General features: G+C 58.8%; 6 protein-coding genes across 6 annotated transcripts; 4 read left to right on the plus strand and 2 right to left on the minus strand.

The window, feature by feature from the left end:
* Positions 1–424: 424 nt before the first annotated feature.
* Positions 425–2,816, plus strand: A1Q1_01743 (uncharacterized protein; the record flags this gene model as incomplete). Its single annotated transcript, XM_014324782.1, has 7 exons — positions 425–728; positions 784–809; positions 892–1,203; positions 1,254–1,509; positions 1,547–1,865; positions 1,912–2,005; positions 2,055–2,816. The coding sequence occupies 7 exons, from the start codon at positions 425–427 to the stop codon at positions 2,814–2,816; spliced, it is 2,073 nt and encodes a 690-aa protein (XP_014180257.1).
* Positions 2,817–5,561: 2,745 nt separating this feature from the next.
* A1Q1_01744 (uncharacterized protein) lies at positions 5,562–6,871 on the plus strand (the record flags this gene model as incomplete). Its single annotated transcript, XM_014324783.1, has 5 exons — positions 5,562–5,693; positions 5,748–5,967; positions 6,031–6,245; positions 6,336–6,434; positions 6,500–6,871. 5 exons carry the CDS (start codon positions 5,562–5,564, stop codon positions 6,869–6,871), a joined length of 1,038 nt encoding a protein of 345 aa, XP_014180258.1.
* Positions 6,872–7,178: 307 nt separating this feature from the next.
* On the plus strand, positions 7,179–9,057 carry A1Q1_01745 (protein-lysine N-methyltransferase; the record flags this gene model as incomplete). Its single annotated transcript, XM_014324784.1, has 3 exons — positions 7,179–7,728; positions 7,773–7,851; positions 7,890–9,057. 3 exons carry the CDS (start codon positions 7,179–7,181, stop codon positions 9,055–9,057), a joined length of 1,797 nt encoding a protein of 598 aa, XP_014180259.1.
* Positions 9,058–9,347: 290 nt separating this feature from the next.
* A1Q1_01746 (uncharacterized protein) lies at positions 9,348–9,762 on the minus strand (the record flags this gene model as incomplete). Its single annotated transcript, XM_014324785.1, has 4 exons — positions 9,348–9,392; positions 9,436–9,485; positions 9,544–9,643; positions 9,700–9,762. The coding sequence occupies 4 exons, from the start codon at positions 9,760–9,762 to the stop codon at positions 9,348–9,350; spliced, it is 258 nt and encodes an 85-aa protein (XP_014180260.1).
* Positions 9,763–10,113: 351 nt separating this feature from the next.
* Positions 10,114–11,769, plus strand: A1Q1_01747 (uncharacterized protein; the record flags this gene model as incomplete). The annotated part of the gene is made up of 1 exon (XM_014324786.1): positions 10,114–11,769. One exon carries the CDS (start codon positions 10,114–10,116, stop codon positions 11,767–11,769), a length of 1,656 nt encoding a protein of 551 aa, XP_014180261.1.
* A 6,595-nt stretch (positions 11,770–18,364) lies between these two features.
* A1Q1_01748 (g1/s-specific cyclin pcl1 (cyclin hcs26)) lies at positions 18,365–19,466 on the minus strand (the record flags this gene model as incomplete). Its single annotated transcript, XM_014324787.1, has 3 exons — positions 18,365–18,927; positions 19,005–19,208; positions 19,265–19,466. 3 exons carry the CDS (start codon positions 19,464–19,466, stop codon positions 18,365–18,367), a joined length of 969 nt encoding a protein of 322 aa, XP_014180262.1.
* Positions 19,467–24,028: the final 4,562 nt, after the last annotated feature.

The raw sequence follows: 24,028 nt of genomic DNA on the forward strand, positions 1-24,028 counted from the left end.
TTACTCGCTAATTCACTCGCTGGTCGATGAAAAGTACGTTTAGTCACTGCTCTCGCGACTGCGTCGCCATGCAACTGTATCTCTATCAGCTCCTGCACTGACATGGCACCACTGACGGTATCACATTCATTGTATCCCTCCTGGCACTGACGATCAGGTGTCAAAGCACAAAGAGCCTGGGAGATCGACCGTTTCATGAGTGATCGTCGTCTTATCTTCAATAAGGCCGTTGTTACGACAATAGTTTGGAGCGCGGCACTGCAGCGGTAGAAGCTATCGCGTTTGTCCACTGGGCCAGAGCTACCTGGTGAGCGGTGGACTGCACGTTCATAAGTCGAGCTGAGCGTGCGTTCTGCCTGTTTGCCCCCCTTCTCTGTCAACACTAACCACTTGCGCAACTGTGCCATCAAGTCTGTCTGTGAACATGCTTCTCAACGTTCTCGCTGCTTTGTCCCTTTCAACTTGCGTCTCTTCAAGTCCCATCTGGCATTCTTCCCTCGCTGGTCGAGGAGAGCCTGCCACTGCCAATAAGGCTGCCAGTCAGTCTGGAGGTGCCGTTGCTGGACACGGTGCCTCCTCTTCAACCGCTACAACCTCTTCTACCGGCTCGACTGTCGCCGCCCAGGTATCAGCCACACCTATCAACAGCACGACCAACCAGATAACCAAAAGCGAATGCTCCCATGGCGCTTTCCAATGTTCCGGCCAGAATTTACAGGATGAGCAAAGTGGGTGACGGCGCTTACCACAGTGTGCGGCAATGGAGTATGGACCACCATTCAGACATGTACGGAGAAGCAGGTCTGCGTGTAAGCTTTCGCAGGGCCACTCAGCGCTGAGACCAGGATGTCCCCCTATTACAACTGCATTGAGCAAAGTTACGTCGCTCAGCTTGCGAACTCGACCACCTCAGCGACTTCCCCTTCGCATGAAGCATCTAATTCAACATCTACAAGTTTCACAGGATTGAACACGACCGGCTCATCTGGCTCGCGAGAAGGTACCAACGGCACCAACGGTAACTCGACGATTGGTGGTTCTATTAGCCCTGGCGGCAACAGCAGCTGGACTGCACCCCACCGAGTCATCTATGCAAACCTCGCCACAAAGTCTGAGACTGGCTTCCCCGATCCGGACCAGCTGGGCGACTTCAACCGCCTCATTATCAGCGTCTATCTAGCGGACGGAAGGAAGGCGTTCGATGTGAGCACACGCATCAAGCTTCGAAAGGGCTCTTTGTAGGCTGACGACAGAACGCGAAAGCATGGGCCGACATGGAGTCGAAGAAACGACAATCCTTACTCGACGCGTACCACGAGCGCGGCATCGCGGTCATGTTCTCCCTGTTCGGTTCGACAGACGCACCGACAAGCAAGGAGAAGTGCGACCCTGTAAAGTTCGCCGACGAGGTCGCAAACTTCACGCTTCAGTATGGTTTCGACGGCGTCGACGCCGACTACGAGGACTTTGACGCGATGAACGCAGGCGAAGCTGTCGCTTGGTTGACCCGTAGGTTAGAAACTCCTGCTGTGCTAACTTGGCCCAGCATTCCAGAAGAGACTTCGGGAGAAGCTGCCAACCCACCTGATCTCGCACGCTCCCATCGCACCCTGGCTCGCCGAGGACAAGTACAAGGACGGAGCCTACGCCGGCTTCCACAAGCAGGCCGGCGACGGCGTCGATTTCTACAATCTTCAGTACTACAATCAGGAGGGACAGTACGAGGACTGCGAGTCCGTCATGACCGACGCGAGCCGCACGCAATACCCCAAGACGTCAATCAAGGAGCTGCATGAGGGTCTCGGCATCCCTCGGGAGAAGCTCGTGCTCGGCAAGCCCGTCGCCAAGGGTGAGGCGGCGTCTGGGTGAGTTAAACAGCTGCCTGTGTGTTGCCAACAGCTGACGCCCCAGGTTCATGACGCCTGACGACCTCGGCCAGTGTTTCGCCTTGAACGACTTTGAGTGGCCCGAATCCCTCATGTTCTGGCAGTGGAAGGACGAGGAGGTAAGCTGGAGTATATGAAGTGCATAGCTGACAGCAGAAACCATCCGAGTTCCTCGCCAGCGTGCTTGAGAGTAGCGACTGCGAAGAATGGGGGTACGAAGATGACTCCACTGACGAGGCTAGCTCAAGCGCAACTACTACGTCGCTGATGGCATCGGCGACTTCAAATGGAGCCTCTTCCAGCACGTCCGTCGGCTCGAATGGCTCGACACCTTCTACCAAGCCAAGCACATCACCTAGCATCTCCAGCTCACTAGTCTCTGCCGCTGTCTCCAGTCCAGCCACGACCATGTCGAGTTCTTCGACTACATCGGCATCTGCTACCACAAGCTCCGTCTCCAGCACAAGCACCTCCACTAGCGCTCCCGCAATGTGTGCTATGCCTTATAGCAGTGCTTCGAGCATGCCCAGCCTCTCGCCGGGATCTAGTGACTCGGCCTCTATCGTCTCCGCCACAGGGTCCTCCTCCGCTCCCGCAGCCAACCCTACGTCCGTAGCTCGCGAGGCGCCAGACATGTCCAGTCCATCTTCTTCGGCTGCTAGCGGTAGCTCGCCGGCCGGCAACTCCAGCATGCCCGCCCCTTCTAACGGTACCGCTTCGTCCGGCTCACCTGCCGCCTCCTCTCCTGCCAGTGACTCGGGCAATTGGATGGACCCTTCGCCTTCGGATTCGGCTTCGAGCGCGCTGGCCGCCTCGGCCTCTGCAATTCCGTCTACCGGGGAGCCTGAGGGCGGAAACTGGATTGACGCCTCCACCGACTCCGCAAGTCATTCTGCAAGCGAGATTCACGCGATGCCTAGTCCTTCGTAGGGTACGTAGGTTCTGTAAGGTTGTCATTCCGGCTAGCAACTAGACCGCGGTATGCAATCATTCGTTTCGAGCGTCGATCCGAGCAGCTCCATCACTAGCGACGGTAAAGAACTAGGGCAGCTCCATGCTTTAGTTGGACCCACGATGATGGTCTGATCGCTGCCCCACAGCATTCTGCGCAGTTCATGAATAGATCAAGCTTCGCAGTCAGAGTCAGACTCTAAGATCATTGCATACATCATGCGCAGATGAATGGGCATATCCATGGTAGAGAGAACAAGGAAGAGGAAGCTCAGACAGAAGGAACAGCCAATGCCGCCCGGCGCCTGCGTGCGCGCACACAGAGGCAAGACGGTATTGGGTGCTTTCCGCTCTCTGGGTTCGTGTATGAGAGTCGATGCGAGTCGGGCTCGTCGTGCTTCGAGCCCAGAAGCGCCGTGTACGGACCATGGATGGAGAGAGGGAAAACTGCCGCCGTGTCGTGGCCATGGCGGCGTATAGGCTAGTTGCGTGTATGTGCTTGCGCGGGCGCAAGTCTTTAGGAGGGTTGAGGGCCGTGTGCGGTCGGCTGTTGATTTGTTATGGGCTACAAACAGTGAGCACTGTCGTGTACGCAGTGGTCGTGAATTGCTTTATGATTGTCGACAACTATACGAAAAAAGAGTGAAAGAAAAGAACAAACAAACAAACAAACAACAAAGTGTGTATGTGTATGTGTGTGCGCTATTGCAAAGAAAGATGTGTGTGCGGTTTGTGTTGAAGGCGAACGTATCGAGCCGGCGTCCCCTGCCGCAACGTCTGGGATGGCCAACGATGGCTGCGGGGGAGATGGGCCGGCTCGGGTTATGAACGAAAGAACGCCACCAGACGTCTTGGTGGGGAGATGGATGGATCTCAAGGAAGAGTCTGAATGCATACCGACGACCTAGGTCTTATATACCTCACTGGCCTCAGTTGTTGACGCGGCGCGGTATATGACGACTTGACACGACCGGTGGCCAGCAGTGGGCTACGCAATACATCGGTGTCGCTCCGTATAGTGGGTGGCGACTCCAGCAAAGGGTCTAAACGCAGATCATCTGTTGCTACCTCGGGTCTCCGGGGCTGCCGTGCTGCTGCCGGCAGCCTCGGGGAGATTGCCAGTCTGCTGGATCCGCACCAGTCGAGCCAGCGGAGAGCCAGAGAGGAGGGGGAGGCGGAACCGCACGGCGACTAACGTCACCGGCAAAGTAGTTGTACCTAAATGAGCACGCTCGCGGGCTCGACATCGTCAGACTCAGTTACATTTTGCTCCACTGTCCAGTGGGGGGTGCTGTCGCCGTTGTGGTGGGTCCAGTCGGAGGGGAATGCGAAACTGTGCCAGTTTGTCAAGCTACGCTTTTCGGGTGCGCGTCGATCACTTGCCCCTTACGTTCATTGCCACTTGCCGCTTCAGGTTGACGTTATCCTCGCGCTGACGCAACACCACGCTCTGATAGTCTGACGGGCTGAACTCACCGTTCGCCCAGTCAGAGTTATGGGTTAGGTGTACTCATTTCTCCCCGCACTTCGTTGCCCCGTGGTGTACAATCGTCGTCACAGCTAAGCTACGTACGTTCGACCCCATACTGGGGCAAGGTACCGAAGGAACGGGGACGTTAGAGAGGAAAGGCAGGGGCCACGGAGGAACGCTGCAGAGTAGGAACAACTGGAATCAGAACTGACTCCAGTTTGACTTCAGACTGACGCCAGAACTGGGTTCAAGACACCTCGCATGGCGCGACGGCAACCACTTCATGGTTTCATCAACACGACTACGTACGATCGAGCGACCCACTATGCCTCTTGCCTCCTTCTAGCTCTCCCCACTCAATTGCAACACCCACGCTTCGCTCACATACTCCACTCGTTCCTCCTTCACCAACCGCTGCACGGAACAGTGTTAGACCCACACGGTCCCTCTCTTGGGAATGCGCTTGCTGCGACTTTGGCTACAAGCTACAAGCTATAGACGCGCGTGACAGCAGTAACAACAAGAGTGCGATTCAAGCATTGAGACCTGTGAAATGGGGTCCGTCAGGCCAAGACGAGACGGTTGTCAGCGGATACGAACGGTCTCCAGATATCTAGCGGCGAACCCCTAGTGGATTGCAAGCAGGACTAGTCGATGGCGGCTGGAACCGAATCCCGCGGTCGATCAACTGCAAGCCCGACGACAGTACGACGTCAGACCACCAATCGCTTCCGGTGGAATCACCGGTAGACCTCCCGGCACGTCCGGCGTACATTAAGCGTTAGTCGCCGGTGCGCTTGTTGTTGTGCTTGCATCACCAAGTCGCCATGTCCACATCTGGCGTACTTGGTGCTCACCTTGTGAGGATCGTCGTCACGAAAACAACACCAGTCACCAGCTCGATCGCCGATCTCCCGTCGTTCCGGGAAGCCGACAAGCACCCAGTGACTCCCCTGCGTCATATCCTCGCTACTTCCTGGTCTTCTCGGGATGCATGACGTTGCGATCGGATCTGGACCAACCTAAGTTGCATTCCGCATGCTTGATCGAACTCGAAGTGACAAACAAACCTGAAAGAGAGTGTGGGTGATGGTGATGGTCACGAACGGGCCTTCTCGATCTCGGTCTGGTGGAGGTGGATGAGCGGACATAGCACACTCTCCGCATCATGATCGTGTTGCTTCCGGATCGGCCACCATAATTTCGGCTTGTCCAAAGGACGCCGCAAAGTCAACAACAAACCCTCGGACACTATGGCTCGCGGCGGCAAAGGCGGAAACCGAGGCAAGAAGTGGCACGGGTCCAAGGGCGGTCCGCCTCGCGGCGGCGATGGCCAGGGCGTGTTCGCTGGCGGATCCTCGACCAAGTACCGCACCCAGCCTCTAGTGAGTGTCTTCCTTCCCCCAGCTTGCAGTCAGTTGCCATGAGCTAACGAGCAGCCCGAGATGTACACTGCTCCCGGCATCGCGGTGACGACAGTGCAAGGCAAGGAGATTACGGCCGAGCGCGAGATCCTCGAAGCGCTCGAGGAGGCGGCGGACGAGCTCTACCCCGAGGAAGGCAAGGAGGACGACGAGGAAGACGGAGACATCGAGGACATGCTCAAGAAGGAGCTCGAGGGCATGAACCAGAAGCAGGTGCAGAAGTCCACCCGTTTCCGTGTGTGCAAGCGCGAGGCGCCCTGTGGTGAGTTGCAGTTGGGTGTTCGAATGTAACAATCAGTCTGCTATATTATCGTTCTCGAGCCGCTCGACCCTTCCAAACTTGTTCGCTTCATCCTCGAGAAGGCCGAGAGGACCCAAAAGTGCAGCTTCCGTTTTGCGCAGCGCATCATCCCTTTCCACGCTGTCGGTAGGGCCGACATGGAGGAGCTCAAGGAGGCGTCGCTGAAGGTGCTCCCCGACGGCTTCAAAACGGACGATGACCGCGGACTGAAGGTAAGCTAGGGAATGTTTGTTTGCTCCAGCTGACATCAGTTCGGCATTCAAACCCACTCGCGCAACTCGAATGCTCTGGATCGCCTCGAGATTATCAAGGCCGTTGCGGACGAGGTCACCAAGCTCAACCCCGCGCACAGCGTCGACCTCAAGAACCCGGACCGCACCATCATCATCGACACGTTCAGGGTGAGCTACCGAAGTGTGTGTGCGTTAGCTGACATAAGCATCTGCTCGGAATGAGTGTTGTTCAGGATTACGAAAAGTACAAGAAGTTCAACCCCGCTCGTGTGGCCGCCGACGCCGCCAAGGCCAGCGACTCTGCGGCGAACGGAACCGAGGCCAAGGACGGCGAAACTACCCGCACCAAGGGTCAGATCAACGCCGCCAACCGTGAGCGCCGCGCCGAGGGTCTCGTTGCTGCAGCCAAGGCCGAGGAGGAGAAAAAGGAAGCGGCAGCTTCGGCTCTTAAGAGGAAGGCCGACGAGCTGGAGGACGGGCAAGTGCCCAAGCGCCAGGACGTGGAGAGCGGCGAGGTCGTGGAGGACGAAAACGCTGATCTCGGGGACGACTTTGTGGAGATTATCAAGGACGGGCGATCAGTGAAGGTCAGGAAGCAGGAGTAGAGCGTGTATCTGTATGTACGTATGTGCCATATCCATGCATGACCAGTGTACCAATACGTGTGTGTGTTGACGGGGTCGCTCGAACCATTGTCCAACGACGGGCAAGCGGCGGGCACGGCGTGCGCGGCAGTCGCCACCAGGATGAGTTACTAAGGAAATTCAGGGACCGTGTTGACAAAGAGGGATCGGTGAGTGGTCGTGTCTGCGTTTTCATGCACCTCCGTTTTCCATCGACTTTGGCATCCTACACTCTGTCAGCAAACCGCTCGATCTCGCCCACATCCACCAGCCGCCAAGATCGACACCGATGCAGTCGTTCTTCGGCAACTCGAAGCCGTCTTCGAAGCCGGGCGTGTCCACCGTCACCGTCAAGAAGGTCGTGCACCGTCCAGCAGCGGTGGCCAAGCCGTCTCCGACTGTCACGCTACAAAAGAAACCGCCGTCAAGCAGCTCGTATGACCGCAAGCCGGCCTCGAGCTCGTCGAAGAGCTCCTTCTCGCGCAACTCGCCCGCCCACGCCGCTGTGTCCAAGTCGAAGACGGCGTCGCCCGCTCCCAGAAAGAGGAGGCAATCGCCGCAACGAGTTCTTCCTCCCTCCGACTCCGAAAGCGACAGCGACGATGCTCTCGCTCCGAAGCGGCGGCGGGTAGGTCTCAGCGCCTCGACGCCAGATATCGGTGGAGCAGATCTCCCCGTCGACCGGAAACTCTTTTGCCCGCAGCTCGTCGATGCCCGCGGAGAGTGGGGAAGAGGATGGGCCGGATTTGTGGAGTGTGAGGAAGCGCTGAGGGGCCGCGTGACCGGCTGGGCCGGCGGAGACAAAGAGAGCAAGGAGCAGAGGGACAAGTACCAGGCTTGTGAGTTACTCTGTTATGCGTTTCTGCTCGCTAACAGTCCTCAGACTTCCCTCAGCCCGGCTTCGAGAATGCTGAACCGCTCCCTTCTGTCGAGCTTCGTTATCCTTCAGGCGCTACGGAGAAGTAAGTTGCGGAGCAGGACAGTTCAAACTGACGCTCAGGTTCATCTTATTGACACCAATGTCTCAACGAGAGTATAACCCTGTCAGCGAGCTCCGCAATGCGCTGAGGCTCATACTTGAACGTGAGTTGTATTCCTCGTCCACAAAGCTAATGCTAGACTACATACCTCCCTCTCACAGCCATATCTTCGGCACCCTCGAGTCCAGCGGGGACTTCGAATCGACTGTCCCCTCCCGCCTCCACACGCCGACCCCAGGAGCTTCGCCGGCAGGTGAGGGCTCTCCGATGCTCACCCACGAGACGATCGGAGATGCTCTCCGACGGGCCCTTGCGCCGAATCGACGAGATGGCCCTGGACTGGTCAAGGCCGTTAAGCGATTCAACAAGGCGCTCGCCGAGATTCAGGCCGACGGTACGCTGGCCACCTACTTGAACAGCAGCGAGTACCGGATCACGCGCCGAGAGTGGTCGGAGCTCGTGGACTTTGTGCACGACCAGGCGTACTCGCGCGTCGTCGGCCCCTTCTCGGACCAGCTGGAGCACCACCCCAAGCACCCGGACGAGGTTGCTGCCGCCATCCACGAGAAGGAGGACGCTTATGGCGAGCTGCGACACAACTTCATGTCGAAGGTCATCGAGCAGACAGACCTCGGCCCCGACAGCGTTTTCGTGGACTTAGGCAGCGGTGTCGGCAACTGTGTCGTGCAGGCTGCCCTGCAGGCCGGATGCAAGAGTTCAGGCTTCGAGCTCCTCCCTGTGCCCTCTCGCTGTGCGCGCATGCAGCTCGCCGAGTGCAAGCGCCGCTGGGCCATGTGGTCACTCAAGGGCAACACAGACGCGATCACCTACGAGGGCGATTTCACGCGGCATCCCGAGGTGGCGCGGCAGTTGGCCAAGGCGGACGTCGTGCTGGTCAACAACGAGGTGTTCCCTTCGTCGTTGAACATTGCACTGACGCACTCTTTCTTGGACTTGAAGGACGGCGCTAAGATCATCTCACTGAAACCCTTTGTGCCCGAGGGCTTCAGAATAAACGAGATGAACTGTGACTCGTTCGCGAGTATCCTCAAGTGCGAGCCGTACAGCTACTACTCAGGTTGGGTCAGCTGGAAGGCCGACTCGGGCAAGTACTATGTCCAAACAGTTGACCGCTCGCTCCGGCTGAAGTACGAGGAGCAGATGAACGGACGGAGGAAGAGGGGTTAGTGTCAGGTCAGGCGATAGAATAGAGAAGCTCCGCTCTGTTGTACCACTTATACAGTATCATAGATTATATTGGGTCTGTCTGGCTTAGTGCCCTCATGTCCTTTACATGCTACACATATACGACCTTGCTAGCGCGGGCGAGCGAAGCGAGCGAATCGGCGCAGACGTCGCGAAGCGCTAACAGCGAAGCGCGGGTGCCCCCGTTGGGCAGGACCCGACGCCCTTGAGCTCCTGCCGCAACGCCCACCGCTTAGACGATGACTCTAGTAATGATACAACAGATAGGACGCTTACTTTGCCTGCTCCTTAGCCCATTGCTCGGGCGTCAATGTTTTCTGCATGTCAGCTTACTTCTCTAGCTCCTAAAGCTGATCGTACCTGAGAGAAGGCGTGGACGTTGGCGATCTCCTCAGCCAGGATCTGGTTCACTGCATACGTCAACTGGGAATACACTGGTGAGGGCAGCAGGCACACAAGCACACGCACCCATCTTATGCCTGGCCAGCGTCATCTTCTTCTGAAAGTCGGGCGACACAATGACGACGTTGTATGCACCTCCGCAGTTGCCGCTGGTGTCGATGATTTCCTGTGGCTGTCAGCTTGCACACGGACCGATTCAGCGAGCTGCGATTGAACACGCACGAGATGGTCGACCTGGATGGCTGCGCGGAGCTTGTCCTCGATCTGCTGCGGGGTGACGGTCATGTTGTCGTGGAGGTGTGGTCGGGAGAGCAGAGTCAAGGTCCAGGGGGTGCGTTCGACCAACTTTCGCTATCTGATAACTCTAGCCGGTCTTCCATGCATCCGTTCGCTGACGGTTACCTAAGCACGCGATCGCTCATTGCGCTCACTTGTTGTCAACATGACCAGGACGGTGGACGGCGGAAAGTACACGTGTGCGTCGGATGAAACTTGATAAGATTGGTCCCGACAGGTCCGAAAGTCCACCCGCGGCCTGACTTTTGCGGACCACCTGGTAAAAGTCGGGCGAACCGCAGGTCTAGCTACCACCTACGTCTAGCTCGTTACCACCTCCCGACACCGACACGCACCGCGATGACGATGTCGATCACGAGCGCCGCGAGCGTCGCCGGGCGCGCGACACGGCCACTCCTGCGCACCCTCGGTGCTCGCGCCATGTCGACGTCGCAGGCCGAGGGCGCCTCCGAGTCCGCCGGTTCCGACAACTCTGGCCCGCGATTCCAGCGCAACCGACGTGCCGGCTTCCGCCCGCGCTGGCAGGACGAGAACGGCGACGTGGCGTTCCAGCGCCGCCCCCGCCCCGTCGACAACCACTTCACGACGCGGCCGGAGCTCATGACGATCATCGAGACGCTGCAGGCGGCCCTGCGCGAGGGCGAGGCCAAGCTCCGCCAGCAGTACATCCTCCCCCTTCCCCGTGGACTGCCCAAGGTGCCCGTGCCGAAGTACAAGTGGCTGCCACGCGAGTCGCTCGCGTTCACGATGCGCACCGACCAGGACTACGGCTATCTCGTCGGTACGCTTGGTGCGCTCGCGCGCATGCGCCAGATCGCCAAGCTCGCGAACCAGCACGATGTTGCGCAGCGCCTCGCCGATGTCATTGCGCCGTTCGAGCAGGGAGGCATGGCCCGCAAGGCGCGGCAGGAGGAGGAGGCCGCGCTCGTCGCCGCGGCGGAGGGAAACCCTGTTGCCGAGGCCGACGCCGTTGCGGCGGGTAAGCACGCTGCGGCGTCGAGCGGAGTGACGCAGGTCGAGACGAAGCAGGGCGAGCAGAAGGACAAGAAGGTGAAGAAGGGCAAGCGGGACCTGGACGAGTACGGACGCGCGTACGCTATCGGACGGAGGAAGACGTCGAGCGCTCGTGTGTGGCTCGTACCGACGCAGGCGCAGCGTTCGGTCCAGGACTCGCTGACGAAGCTGGACGCGGCGCAGAAGCATCTCACGGCCTCCAAGGCGCGCGAGGCCAAGCTCGCCGACAAGGGCAGTGACGAGGAGCGGCGCTCGGCGCGCATCGCGGTCGAGGAGGCGAACGAGGCCGTCGACGAGGCGGCCGAGACTTTCGCCCAGCTCCGCGACTCGACGGGCCCCCCTTCCTCCGAGATCCTCGTCAACCACCTCCCCCTCCCCCAGTTCTTTGGCCATGTCGACGACCGCGAAAAGGTCCTCCGCCCCCTCCGCCTCACGGGTCTGCTGGGAGCTTACAACGTCTTCGCCCTCGTCCGTGGAGGCGGCACGACGGGCCAGAAGGACGCCGTCGCCCTCGGCATCGCGCGCGCACTCCAGATCATGCGCCCCGAGTCCCGCGAGGTCCTCTACAACGCCGGTCTGCTCTTCCGTGACGCCCGTATCGTCGAGCGTAAGAAGACTAACCGTCCCAAGGCCCGCAAGCGCGTGAGTACAAGCTGGTTTGTCGAGAAGGTCATAGCTAACGGAACAGTACACCTGGGTCAAGCGTTAAGTTTCTTATTATCCGCACCGAATCTCATCTCACATGCATTTCATTGGACAGCTCAGTGCTGTGTGGCACTCGGCCGCCGGAAAGAGCACTCCGTCGCTGTCAGCGGTCAGCGGGATACCCGAAAGCTCAACGAGGCTGAGACGGTTGAGTTATTGCCTACTGCACTGACACACGGCCCAGGGAGCAGGCTTAGCGGCATTGCTTCCTCTGATCTCCCTCCAGGTTGTCGCCGAGAGCGCAAGCGGGGACGGACACAGCTCTGGAAGTTCTGACGGCCGAGGACTGGTTGCCTCGAGTTATCGATGTCCGTGAGGCTGACAGGATTGCAAGGAGAGCGCGACCGACCGGGCTGCAAGCGGGTATGATTGACCAGGCGACGACAGAGTTGACAGCTCGTGCAGCCTGTGCAGCCTGTGCAGCCTGTGCAGCCTGTGCAGCCTGTGCAGCCTGTCCTCCGGTTCGTCCGTCCCGCTCACACAGGGGACTACACCTTTTTCACCGGTACGGCTCCACAAACCATGGCTTCGGGGACATGCCCAGACTTGAAAGACTCATTACTGTGCTGCTTTGTCAGACTATCGCTGCAAGCTGCGTCGCCCTACCGCAAAGAAACTGAAGAATCGGAGGACCTTGTAGGCCCCGCCACACGGCCCCTGGTAGCGGAGTTCCTCGATGCCTTTCATCTGTCGGTCTGCACCTGACTCACGCTGCTGTCAATTTGGTTGGACCGGGTGAGCGCCTGACCACAGGCTTCATCGAGGAAGTTGCCACGCCATGTAGACACTCAAGTGCCACAATCTACGCTCTATTTGCAGCAATGATAGGAGACATTGCAGCTACCCACGCAAACTGGTCCGCCGATTAGACTCCCGGACATGGCCTGCGTTGAATTGTCGCTGAGCACTTAGCTCGCTGGTAGTCATCGCGGGCGTAGCCAGGTGTGCTCGTGCCAGGTGTTCCGACAATGCTTAAAGCGTCCCTGGTCCGCACCTGCCAATCTCGTTCAGTACATTTACTTTTTCGCCATGTTCACCCGCGCGCCCGGCACCGATCGAGCGGTGCATGGGAATGGCCCAGCACCGAGATCCAGGCGGTGCATGCATGCATACCTGTACCTGGTGTAGCTCTGTGGGAACGCAGGAACAGCGTGACTGCCATCACGCTGTGACGGGTCAGGCCCAGATAAGCTTCAGTCGTTAATCTCGGGAGCACCGTGCTCTTTTCGTGCTGCCTACTGGCCTGTTTTGCAGGCAGGTCAGCTCCTACCACACCTTCACCAAAGCATGCCGCGAGGCACGTATGCAGCATGCAAGTGGACCTGAGTTGGCCCGGGATACTTTTGGCTTGCTCCGACGTAGGCCAGCACGGCCAGGCTGCCAGCTTTCTGTGCATGTGTCCGACAATTCAAAGCACGATGTTCGTGCGCACAGAAGGCGCCTCGGGACGGGGTGGCTGACGTGCGTGCTCTCGCTGCAACCAACGGCGATCTGGATCGCGGCACCCGTGAGCAAAAGTCAGACACACCCGCACGCATGCGCAACGGACGTCGTCGCCGTTACCATGTGCATGGACATGGATGTGCATCTGGATCTGCTCGATCTCCCGCGATACGAGGCAAGACAGCAATTGGAATCTCATGTTCCCGCTGAATCCTGCGCCACGTGCGGGCACACTGTGCTCGCCGCTGTCGTTCAGAGACACCCGGGCGGTAATGGCACCGGGTGCGCGGACGGCCCGGTTCCTGCCCTTGCACCATGCTTGTGCTGATCGATACTCACCGAGTGTGTGGTTACCAACTCTCTGTGGCGCACGTACGCATGCTTGGGGGCTCGGTTGGCGCCGCGAGAAGGTTGGCGGGTGTCTCAGATAACGACTCCAGTTGAGCGACACTAGCTCCAACTTGTTCTGTGCAAGCCTGGGAAGCTCGGGTCGCACACCAATTCGGCGCTGGGAGCATCGAGTTTTGCGTTGTGGCCATTGAGAACTGGTTGAAACCAGTTGACTCTAGGTGATCTCGGTTGCGACCCGCCCTCTCGCGACGATGGGGCTGAATACACTTCGATCCAGAGACAAGGCCGTGGATGGCAAATGAAGGTTGCGGGCATGCTTGAGACTAAAGTCCTCCGCATTTGGTCTCACATACGCACGACCATGAGTATCCCACGCTTTCATCTCCGACTGCCATGACCATCCCATTCATTCATGTGCGCATGCGCAGTCGGCGATCAGCCGGACTTCGGACGCCCGGGGAGTTTTCGTCATGCGAGCCATTGTTGCGGACCACGGTCCGGAGGTTGCTCACACTAGCCCAAGGCCCCGGGTAGATATCAATTGCGGGGGACCTGTTGGCCAGCACTGCACGGGGGGCGTACCTCAATAAACGACATTGACCGGCTCGTGCTTCCGCGGCAATCTGTGCCTGGGCACCTGGGAGCGGGCATGAATGCGTTCTCTTGCTCATATTGCTCATGGCGATGCAGGTGCTTACGACGTGGCAGCTGGGCAACTGGGCAGCGGGCAGCATGATTGCTGTACTCGCCACTTTGAGTGAAGTGAGACTATGGGAAACGGGTGACTTGATAGGAGCGTCGCACTGACGACCGATGAGCGTGAGGCGCTGAGACAGGCGCTCCACGGCGCTGCCACCACATGCTGTGCGAGATCTTCCGCTCCGCAAAACAACAATGCACAATGCCCGCTGGCTGGCAATGGCACTCGTACCTTTTGTCTCGCCTCGAGTGGTCATGCTCCACATGCTTGTTTGCTAGCGGTACCTGCAACGTCCCCGTTACATCCCCTCGTGCTTGATCGCCCATGTTCATGCCTGATTGCCTGATCGCCCCGACCAGGTCCCCGTCAGTCTCCCGCGGAACCCGAGGTTGAGAACCGACAGTCACAGCGGAGTCGGGTACCCAGACAATGGCCCCAGATCTGCGCGGAGCGGACCGGTGTTGCGAACGGCACAGGTATGCATGTTGCGCATGTTTTGCATGTTTCGCATAGAGGTGTGGACCACAGCGAGAGCGGTCCTGCAAGCGATGTAACGAGATGCTCCTTGTGTCCTTTCTGACGGTTTCAAAGCCGGCGTCGTACGCTGAGCAGCACATGCTTGAACATGGCTGGACCGGGAGGCACGCTGCTTACGTGTAGTCACTGAAGTACCAGTCGCAAGTTGTGAGTGGTGCGCTATTTGCTTTGCAGCACATCTGGATACGAGAGGGGGGCTGCAAGGGGGAGGTGCGAGGTCTGGCCATCCTGGCCAGCTTGCGTGGCAGGGGGATTGCGGGAATCAACTCTAACTCGCTGGAGTGTTTCTCTTTCCTCTCGCAAGTCACAGAACACGCCTCAGATGCACAGGGCAGGGGTGCCGGTCCGCACAGAGTCTTACGCAACGAGCAGGGCGAGCAGGGCGGAGCAGGGCAAGAACAGAGGGCAGAGGAGTGAGCGAAGCGACATAGCAGCGGCCTCCGTTCCTCGGACGTTCCTGTGCCTTGCCTCCGCCGCAAGCCGTAAGCTACGCCGTAAGCAAGCAGCGTTAAGCACCGGCGTCGTACTCCCGGTCTGGCCTGTCTGGCCGCCAACCGAAACGCACGAAACGCACACAGACGCGCACGACGCGGTCTGCGTACGGAGCATACGGACACTGCTGGTCCAACGGACGCACCCAGGCCTGGTCATGCGGACGGCAACGCTCGAGTCTAAGTGGCCGAGGGTGCTGCGTTTCCAGCTCGAAGTGGCAGGTACGCCGGCGACACCGGCGACGCCGGCGAGCTGGCCGGTCAGCTTGTCTGGTGCACGGATGTGCACGGAGCAGGGACCGAAACCTCGTAATCTGAGCGGTGATGCATGGAACAGGGTGCGCGGCTGGAGCACCTGGAGTCCGAAACTGGAGCAAGCAGGGAGGGGAGTACGGAGCCACGCAGCAGCGAAAGGACGTGCGGCGACGGCGTCGTCGGCGTGCCTCTTATCACAGCTTGCGTCGCGGCTTGCTCCATGCTCTTAAGCCTCTGATATACACCAAGCGCTGGTCACTGTTCAGCTGGAAGACTAGTGTTACACAGCTGATACCCCAGACTGGGAAGAGTACGCACTCGAACTGTGCCTTCTTACGAGCCGTTGGAAGCAGCGAGTCACTGACACACTCTTAACGTCAGCTAAGCGCAAACTGGGTCGCCGACGTACCTTCCTTACGTTGGAGACTCCATACGAGGACCCAGCAGACGGCCCTTGTTACGCGCTGCATGGTTATGTAGCCTGCGACGTCAAACAGCTGCGACGATCTCCACGAGGCCACTTTAAGACGACAGCAAAGCGAGCGCACGTACGCTGCGTGCCTCTTGCTTCTTGATGGGCCATGCTTCATGCTTCATAGTGCGAGTTACTCCGTGTCGCACGTTTGCGAGTCTCTGCCTCTACTGACGCACGCCAAAGTGACCTGCGACGCAGTCTGGCAAGGCCGGTGTTGGAAGGGTACCCCGCCAGGCGCACACGCAAAGGTGACATGCGACGATCCCCCCAGGTCTCCCAATCTATGCTGCGACGACGACGAGTTTGGGACGACTCTCAGTCTCCGAAGACACATAAAGAACATAGAGCAAGCAGAGCACGCCCCGTTGCTGCCTGGACGGGCTGGTCGTAGTCGCTCCTCCGTCTCCTGTGTCCACCTGTCTGACATCGACGATGTCGTGTCCCGTACGCCCGATGCATGCTTGCCCGCGCGCATCCGCCCGACTTCTATCCCGACGCCCGATGCTTCTTCGTGACTGCATGATAAGCAAAATTCCAACAGAGAGTGACCATAACGCTGCCGGCATATTGGAGTGGCGTGAGTCATGCCGCGTCACGCCATGTCCTGGATGCCAACTTTCCGCATAACGATTAACATACGTGGTGACTCTGACGTGTAACCTGTGCTTCATGGTCATTGGAGAGTGCCGGAACCTGCCACTGGCTGTCAGGACAGGAGACCGTGAGCGCCATAGGGCACGCGGGGCAGGAAGTTGGTCGAGTGAGCTCGATATGTAGTGACTGGGAAGAAGGGAGCTTCCCTCCATTCCAGCGTGACCCCGCCGCTCCGTTCGTTGTACCGTAGTGCTCCCGCCCGGCCCAGTTCTGCACGATACGTATCCCAAACTGCGCAGGGAGCGCAACGGGGCAGTGGTAGATTCATCGGGACGCGCTCAGAGGATTGGTACTCAGGTCAACTCTCTTCCCGTCCATCACCCAGGACCTGGTTCTGTCGTCGTCGCATTCGTCAGTTGTACCGTCTGTCCTTCGCCCGACTTTCACTGGACAAGCTAGCAGTATGGGTGGGAGAGCGGGTGACAGATGAGGAGGACAGGCACGCAGTATGAGCGAGGGACAGATGAGAGACGGAGGAGAGAGAGGAGAGGAGAGAGCAGGAGGGAAGGGAAGACGCGGGACTGAAAACGACACCCATTGCCCTGATTCTCCCATCTACCCATGTCGGGTGGCGCGCGTGAGGGGTCATATCAGATTGTTCAGCTTTGCAGGTGTGCGTTCTGGACCATCACAACACTCTCCTTTCTGCACCACTCACACGAGTAGCCTGCTAGCAGGCGAGAAGGGGGGGAGCGAAAGGGAACACGATTATGCATGCGGGCACCGGTCAGCAGCTAGTTACCCGCAATTAATGATCTGAAGCCGTGGTTCGTCACCCGCTCACACCAACGCGTCGACGTAGCTGGTTAGTATGCATGCGCTGCACAGTGTCCTTCGGTGTCCGTAATGCGCGTTGTTGATGGGCGAGAGCGGCACATGACGGCGCGCAACAAGCTGCCCAGACTGTCGCATTGACGGCTGTTCAGCACTTGTGACTCGCAGCCACAGTCCAGACCGAGCACAACGCATGGCACAAGTGAAGGAGAGACAACTGAATGCACCTGATGAAGTTGCAGGCCAACTGACAAGCCCACACTCGTCACGAGCACGCAGCACCTCGCAAGCAACAATACACCCGGCTCCGACTCAGACATCGGCGTCAGTGGCGTTGAAGTCTTCCGATATGCCGTGTCGCTGTTACGCATGTGCGCTGCGATCCGAGCCGAGCAATCAGCACAACACGGAGTACGGACCACAGGATGACTGAACGAAGACCAGACCCGTGTCGCCTGTCCTCCCAATGCACAGAACGTCTGACGCACAAACTTGACACTAGACTGTACAACTGGACACACACTGCTAGTGTCGTACCCAACATTGAGCTTCTGGAACAGTGACGCACTCTCGTACTCTGGAGTCATGCAGGGATGGCGAGACGGCGTCGTGGTCGTGATTCCGGGGAGACGTGCGTGATCCCAGTGTACATGTCAGTGGACGCTCAGTGTAACAGTAAGTTGGAACCTGGTGGTGAGACACTGCGTACTCCCCACCCTTTTCCTGCCACTGCGCACCACCACGCACGCACGCACCACGCACCACGCACCACGCCTGTCTCACCGGTTTCACCCATCGCGCCCAGCACACTATTCCGTCCCACTCTGTCTCAGCCATCATTCCATGACTATTGCGGGGTATTCTCCACCACTTCTGTCTTCCAGTTTATGTGACATTCATACGTCTCGTCTGACAATGGCCAGGAAACAGGTCTATGCTACGTTTGATTGACGTTCTACAGGAGTTACATTCAACCCCCCGCCAGACAGGGGGGGTTGCTTTTCGTGGACCGGCCCGGGTGCGCTGCACCGGGCGCGGCATGCTCGTTATGGTTGGTCGTTATTGCGTGGGGGATGGCCGCCCTCGCGGAGGGCGGTGGTGGCCCGGAAACCCAAAATGTTTCTATGTATGCAAAAGAGGAGTTGGAATGAGGGTCGATGCGGTGGTTCAAAGAGTGTTGAGGTTGGTCATTTAGACGGCGGCAGAGGACGCACGTCGGCTGAATAGCCGGCGGACGTACTGGCGCGCATCTTTCGTTGTTGGCACGGCAGCGGGGGAGAGGGCAGCGTGCGTGTGCGCGTCGGCGACGGCGATGCGGTGCACCGGCGAGCAGGCAGAGGACGCGGGCGTCACCGGGCCGTCCGAGCCGATAGAGGACGTCGAGTCGCTGCGGTCAAGAGACGGAGCGTCGTCGGCGTAGTAGCACGTCTCGCCCGAGGGCAGGCGCGGCGTGACGGGGAGAGGGAGGTCGGGGGGAGTGCTCGGCGGCGTGGCGAGAGCGGGGCGGGGGATCTCGGGCTCGAACGTGTACTGCTCGAGGAAGGGGCGGGCGTAATGGCAAATCTCGGACTCGGAGACGGCAAGGTCGTAGTCGAGTAGGAATAGGAGCTGCTTCTCCATCAGGTTGACTTCGGGCTGGGAGAACATCTGGGCGTAGCGGCACCAGTGCTTGTTCTTCGGGCTGGAGTCGTTCAGATACTTGGCAGCGCAGATAAGTGTCGCGAGGAACACACGGTGGCGCGTACACGGCAGGCCTGACTGGTTAGCGCTGGACATAATCACGGCGACTGATGCTCCGCCCCGCGATGCGGGTACGACTAGTTGGACTCACCCTTAGCAAACCGGGGCAGTCGGCTGCGTAGCCGCTCGAGGTAGACAATGGTCGCGAGGAGGGTGGAGACTTGGACGTTGGACTGCTCGCACACGACACCAATGAAGGTGGTGAGCGAGGGGATGCCCGCGGCCTGCGCCTCGTCCTTGGCGCTGATGGTCGTTGAGCTTCCAATGACCGAGGTCGTGGTACGGGAGATGAAAGCTGGGGGTGGTTAGGGTAACTAGTCCACACTCGAAACACTTAGTCGCCCAACTTACAGATGAGGTCGCGCGAGACGTCGGACCGGATCAGCTCGAGGAGGGCGGGGTCATGCTGCCCGCAAGCGTCGAGCGAGGCCGGGTGGATCCGCTCCTCAAACTCTGGTGAGATCGGGGTGAAGACGGGGGTGCCGGTAGGGAAGACGGAGGAGGCCGAGGCGGAAGAGGACGCCGAGGCAAAGGTCGGTGTAGCGAGGAGCATGGTGAAGGTAATGTGACAAGGGACAGCTCTTTGGCTGTGAAGGGCGGGTTGTCGCTTGAGGTGGTGAAGAGGTGTGAGGGAGAGTGGGGGGTGATGAGAAGGGCTGGGTGGTCGTTAGGAGAAGGGAGTCGGATGAGGACAAGCTAACAGTTGAGCGTTGAGCGTTTTGAAGAGAGAAGAAGGAGTAAGAGAGGTGGAGCGAGGAGGAGGGTATGAGGGGGGAAGAGGGTGATAAGGAGAGTAGGAGTAATATATGAAGAGAGGTGTGCAAGAAGCAGAGCGTGCAAGAGGAGTGTGGAGAGAGAGAGAGTAGGTAGTGGTGGGTGGATGATGTGACATGGAGGACAAGGACGGTGCTTGAGGATAGAGTTGGCGCGTCTGGAGCCCTTCGAGCCCTTCGACTGATACCCTGGGTGTTGCCCTTGAGCCCTGCGTGCCCTCGACGCCCTGGATGGACCCTGGAGTGCGCCCTGGCCCATCTTCCCTGGGTAGTCCCTTCCAGGGATGCGTAGGGCACCCAGGGTCCACCCTCTCAGGGCCAGGTCTGGCCAGCGTGCACCATGGCTGCTGGTACAGTTTTTCGTCGTTTCTACGCTGGTGCAGTGCTGCTGCGTGACAGGCATCTCACCCACAACACCATGTCCAAACCTTGCAAGCCCTCGCCTCGATCTCCCCCTCCCAGGCCTCCCAGCCCTTCGCACAATACACGTCACACCGTACCGCACCTTCTCCCAGTCTGATCACCCAGCCAGCCCAATTCCGCACTCCAGACAAAAAGTCAAAGTGCGGAGGAGAGAAGCACAAATCCCCCGTTACAAAAGGACAGGCGGGCCACTATCCGGAACATACACCACAGGTAGTAAACGCCCGGAATATCCCCGGACAAAGAGGGTCACCTGTTCTTTGCACTCTCTCTCTGCACTTTCCCGACATGCAGCGAGAGTTCAGACTGAATTCGAGAGATCGAACGGCGTGGCGTTCGAGCTAACAAACTAACCACACCTGTTTTGTTTTGTGCGTGCATGCGGGCACAACAGCATGCGGGCGGGGGTAGTGCGTACGTGCACTTCTGTCTGCGCCGCGGAGCTCGGCGAGGGAAGGATACGGGCAGGGCGTTCGGAGGGATCGTCGATCGTATCGGTACCGCCGGTGCCGGGCAGTTCGCGATCGGTGTCCGCGTTTGAAATGCGTGGTCATTATCTCAAAGAGTTTGCTTCGTGGTGACTTCGAAATCTCAAAGAAAGTGCTCGGCATGCTCGGTACTCTTTCCGCGCCGGAGAGGCAGTGTTAGACACATGTGGACTTCTCATGTACAATGCTCCGGCAGCTTCTACGCAATTCAGAGCCAACTGAGTAACATGGCGGTCGCGGTGACTGACCGGTCTCGGGCGCGGTGGGCGGCGCGGGCGGCAGACATGAGACCTCATTGAGCTCTGCAATACTGTCGCACCACCCCAATTGTGCTCCTCCGTGACAGTAGTAACCGGCGAGCGCTCTTCTGTTCCGCAGTGCAGATCAGCAATCGCCAGCCATGCCAGCCTTGCGATCGCTTAGCCGTCTGTGTGGCTGCGTAACTCTAGAAGGCGATACACCCATTGCTAACCGAAGCGACTTGAAGCGAAACGAGCACATTCATGGTTCATTCAGTAGTGCGTGCGTGCGGCGTTCTAATGTGTTTGGGGGTGGCGAGAGTGTCTTGGCGAGAACTCGACAACTCGACACTATGCATTGCTCCCCCCATACTTCCCATAGTGCTTGGTGCGGATCCGGGGCACTTAGAGTGGCTAGAACCGTTAGAATGGACTAAGATGCCTGCGGGTAGAGACATGGGAGGGCCTCGTCACGGACCGTCCTCCGAGGCACTACTATAGCGGAGGGCATGGGGGTGTCGGGGACGGGGACGATCTAGGCCGGAGAGCGACGGGCTCGGGCTTCGGGACTTCGGGGGCTTCGGGAACGCACAGATGCGACCCGCTATCGATGCCTGGCGCGGCCGGTGCTCGGATCCCATGAATGCAGAGAATGCGCATGTTTTCGAGCATCACGTTTGTTCTCGTAGTCTTCGTGCTTCTCGTAGCTTCCCTTTAGCGGTGCTCTCGGCAGTTCACGAGATGAGAGAGTGGGCGCCACCAACTCTGTGAAACCGGCTACAGGATGTTCTACACTCCTTCGAACTCATTCCGGCAGATCCACCAGAGCCAGCGTTAGTCACGAGCAAGCCGCAGCGGCTCCTTGCACGGCACGTTTCGAGGAACGCCCAGCCCATGCAGAGCACCTGACATGAGTAGACCGACTAGCATGCTAGCAGAATGGGAGTGATGTGAGCAAATGACGAGATAACCTAGGCAGCTGTTCGTATGTCTCAGCCACACACTCCAAGATCGACTGAGGAGTGGTCTTGTATAGTGGCCGTAGTGGGTTTGCGGGGGTGTAACAGAATGGCGGCAGAATACGGGGGCTGCGAATGGCAGAGGTGCATACCAAGCGATCTAATTCTGGTGCGCTGCTCGAAACACAACAGGACCACTATGGCGCGCATCTGTGTCGCAAGCAGCTGTTTGTGCCTGCGTGCCGAGTAGTGCCTCCTGCGCACACATGTGCTGCGCGGTATGCACGGGGTATGCTCCTACGCCACAAAAGTGTCAGACACACTCCGGCGACGCACAGAGGGGCTACAGCGCTGTAGGTTACATGCAACACGCCGGATTACCGGCGCACCGGCGTCAATGCAGGAGGCACCCGGATGTTCCGACAGTTTGGGGCTTCTAAGAATGCACTACGGCAGCCAACGGCACGCACACGGCAATGCGCACGGCTGTCGGAGGAGTGAGGGCCCTCGGACTCGGCAGATCGGAACACACGGCGCACAGCCTCATTCTTGCTCGAGAACAGTGAATCGGCTCGCATCGCACTTTGCAACTGATGACCGTGCGTTGGACCGTGCTTGCTTTTCTTTGTGTCTCACCTGGTCGCACCATGTCTGCCCTCGTACCTGCGTACCTTCGTCTGTCTTCTTAACCCTCCAGGATACACCACGAGGACACCGACGCAGCAGCGCCTCCTCCTGTCTCCTAAGCGAGGAGCTCCGACCTGCGCGACGTGGTCCATAGACGTTTCTAGCGATTGTTGGGTGGCCCAGAACGAAGGGCGACGAAGGGCTGAAGGGCGATGGCGGACCTGCGCGTTCCTCTGGCGCGTTCCTTGATTATCAGCACGGCCTGTCCGGCCTGTCCGGCACGTCCCATACGTGTTCTTGTTCGCGTCCCCCTTCCAAACCCGGTGCGTCCATGTGCGCAGCATAGGAAACGATTGGGACAACCCATCGAATGTATTGGGATGTATTGGGAAGCATTCAGCAAGTGTCATTGGAAACAGCACGCCACGCCGTAGAACGAACAACAGACAGAATAGAGGGCCTGCAGAGGGCCAACGCCACGATCCTGACTTTCCACCGCTGCCCAATTGCTGGTCCTGCGTGTCCCTCCACTGGCCCCTTCGAGAATACCTGAGGCACCGTTTCTGTCCTGCATCCTCCTGGCTCGTCCTGGGGCCCATGGACCCCAAACTCACCTCGGGCTTGCGGGCATGCATGGATACGCCGCCGTCTGCAACAAGTTGTCAGTTCAATTCATAGTATCCGCAGAGGTCTTCCATCCCCACGGCGTGCACGGCTACGGCTGTACGGCGGTCAGACGGGCCGCAGCAGCTTCTTGCAAACGGCACGGGCATTAGGCAGGCAATAACATTCAGCTGGCCTGATCAGGAACGCGTGCTCTTGTGATCGTCGATCGCACCTGCCATCTGTGCGGGCTGGTCAATCTGGCGACACTCGCATGCACACGAGGGTGTCTCGCATGCACAATCAGTTCCGCACGTCTCGCATCGCATGCTCAGTATCGCCATCTCGCATCGCATATCGCATAGTGCGGCAGAAGAGGGGCCTCGTATCGATGCAATCAGATAGCGAACAGTCGCATCAAGACCAGGGAGCACCCCATTCCAGACCTGGCGCTGGGCTTTTGGGCTGCTCGACCACCGCCCCAGCTCACGCCTCCACCCTGTCCTCTTATCCTCCCCTGTACATCCCCGCATTCTGATTGCGAGAATGTTGCTGACGCGCCCACGCCATCGCACCGCTGCATACTCTTTGTGCGTGCATCTTCTCTTTAGGACGAGGACGCGTGCCGCCTTGGCTGCTCTGGCTGGGCCAGACCTTGAATGCACAATGTACTGCCCCATAAGTTCAATGTGGCCAACTCCTCCGCTAATCGCTTGCCCATCGCGCACTCATCGCTCGAAAAGGAGCTGTCGGATCCGCAAATCTTCTCCCCCAACAATGCTCATGCTTCTCCCGTCTGGTGCGAAGACGTCTCGGCGCATTGTCTGCATTTGCCCGTATCGATGCGGCGATCAAAAGACGTTACCGCCGATCCTCACCAGCTGCGAGGCAGATCGACGCTGGCGTGGCGTTCGAAGGTTGAACCATGGAGAAACGACAATTGTTCGCTGGAAGTGCAGATCTGTCATACTGTCGTACGCACTCACTCTCCCATTCACTCACG

Source organism: Trichosporon asahii (genome assembly GCF_000293215.1).
Source record: "Trichosporon asahii var. asahii CBS 2479 unplaced genomic scaffold scaffold00050, whole genome shotgun sequence".
In the NCBI taxonomy this organism is placed as follows: Eukaryota; Fungi; Basidiomycota; class Tremellomycetes; order Trichosporonales; family Trichosporonaceae; genus Trichosporon; species Trichosporon asahii.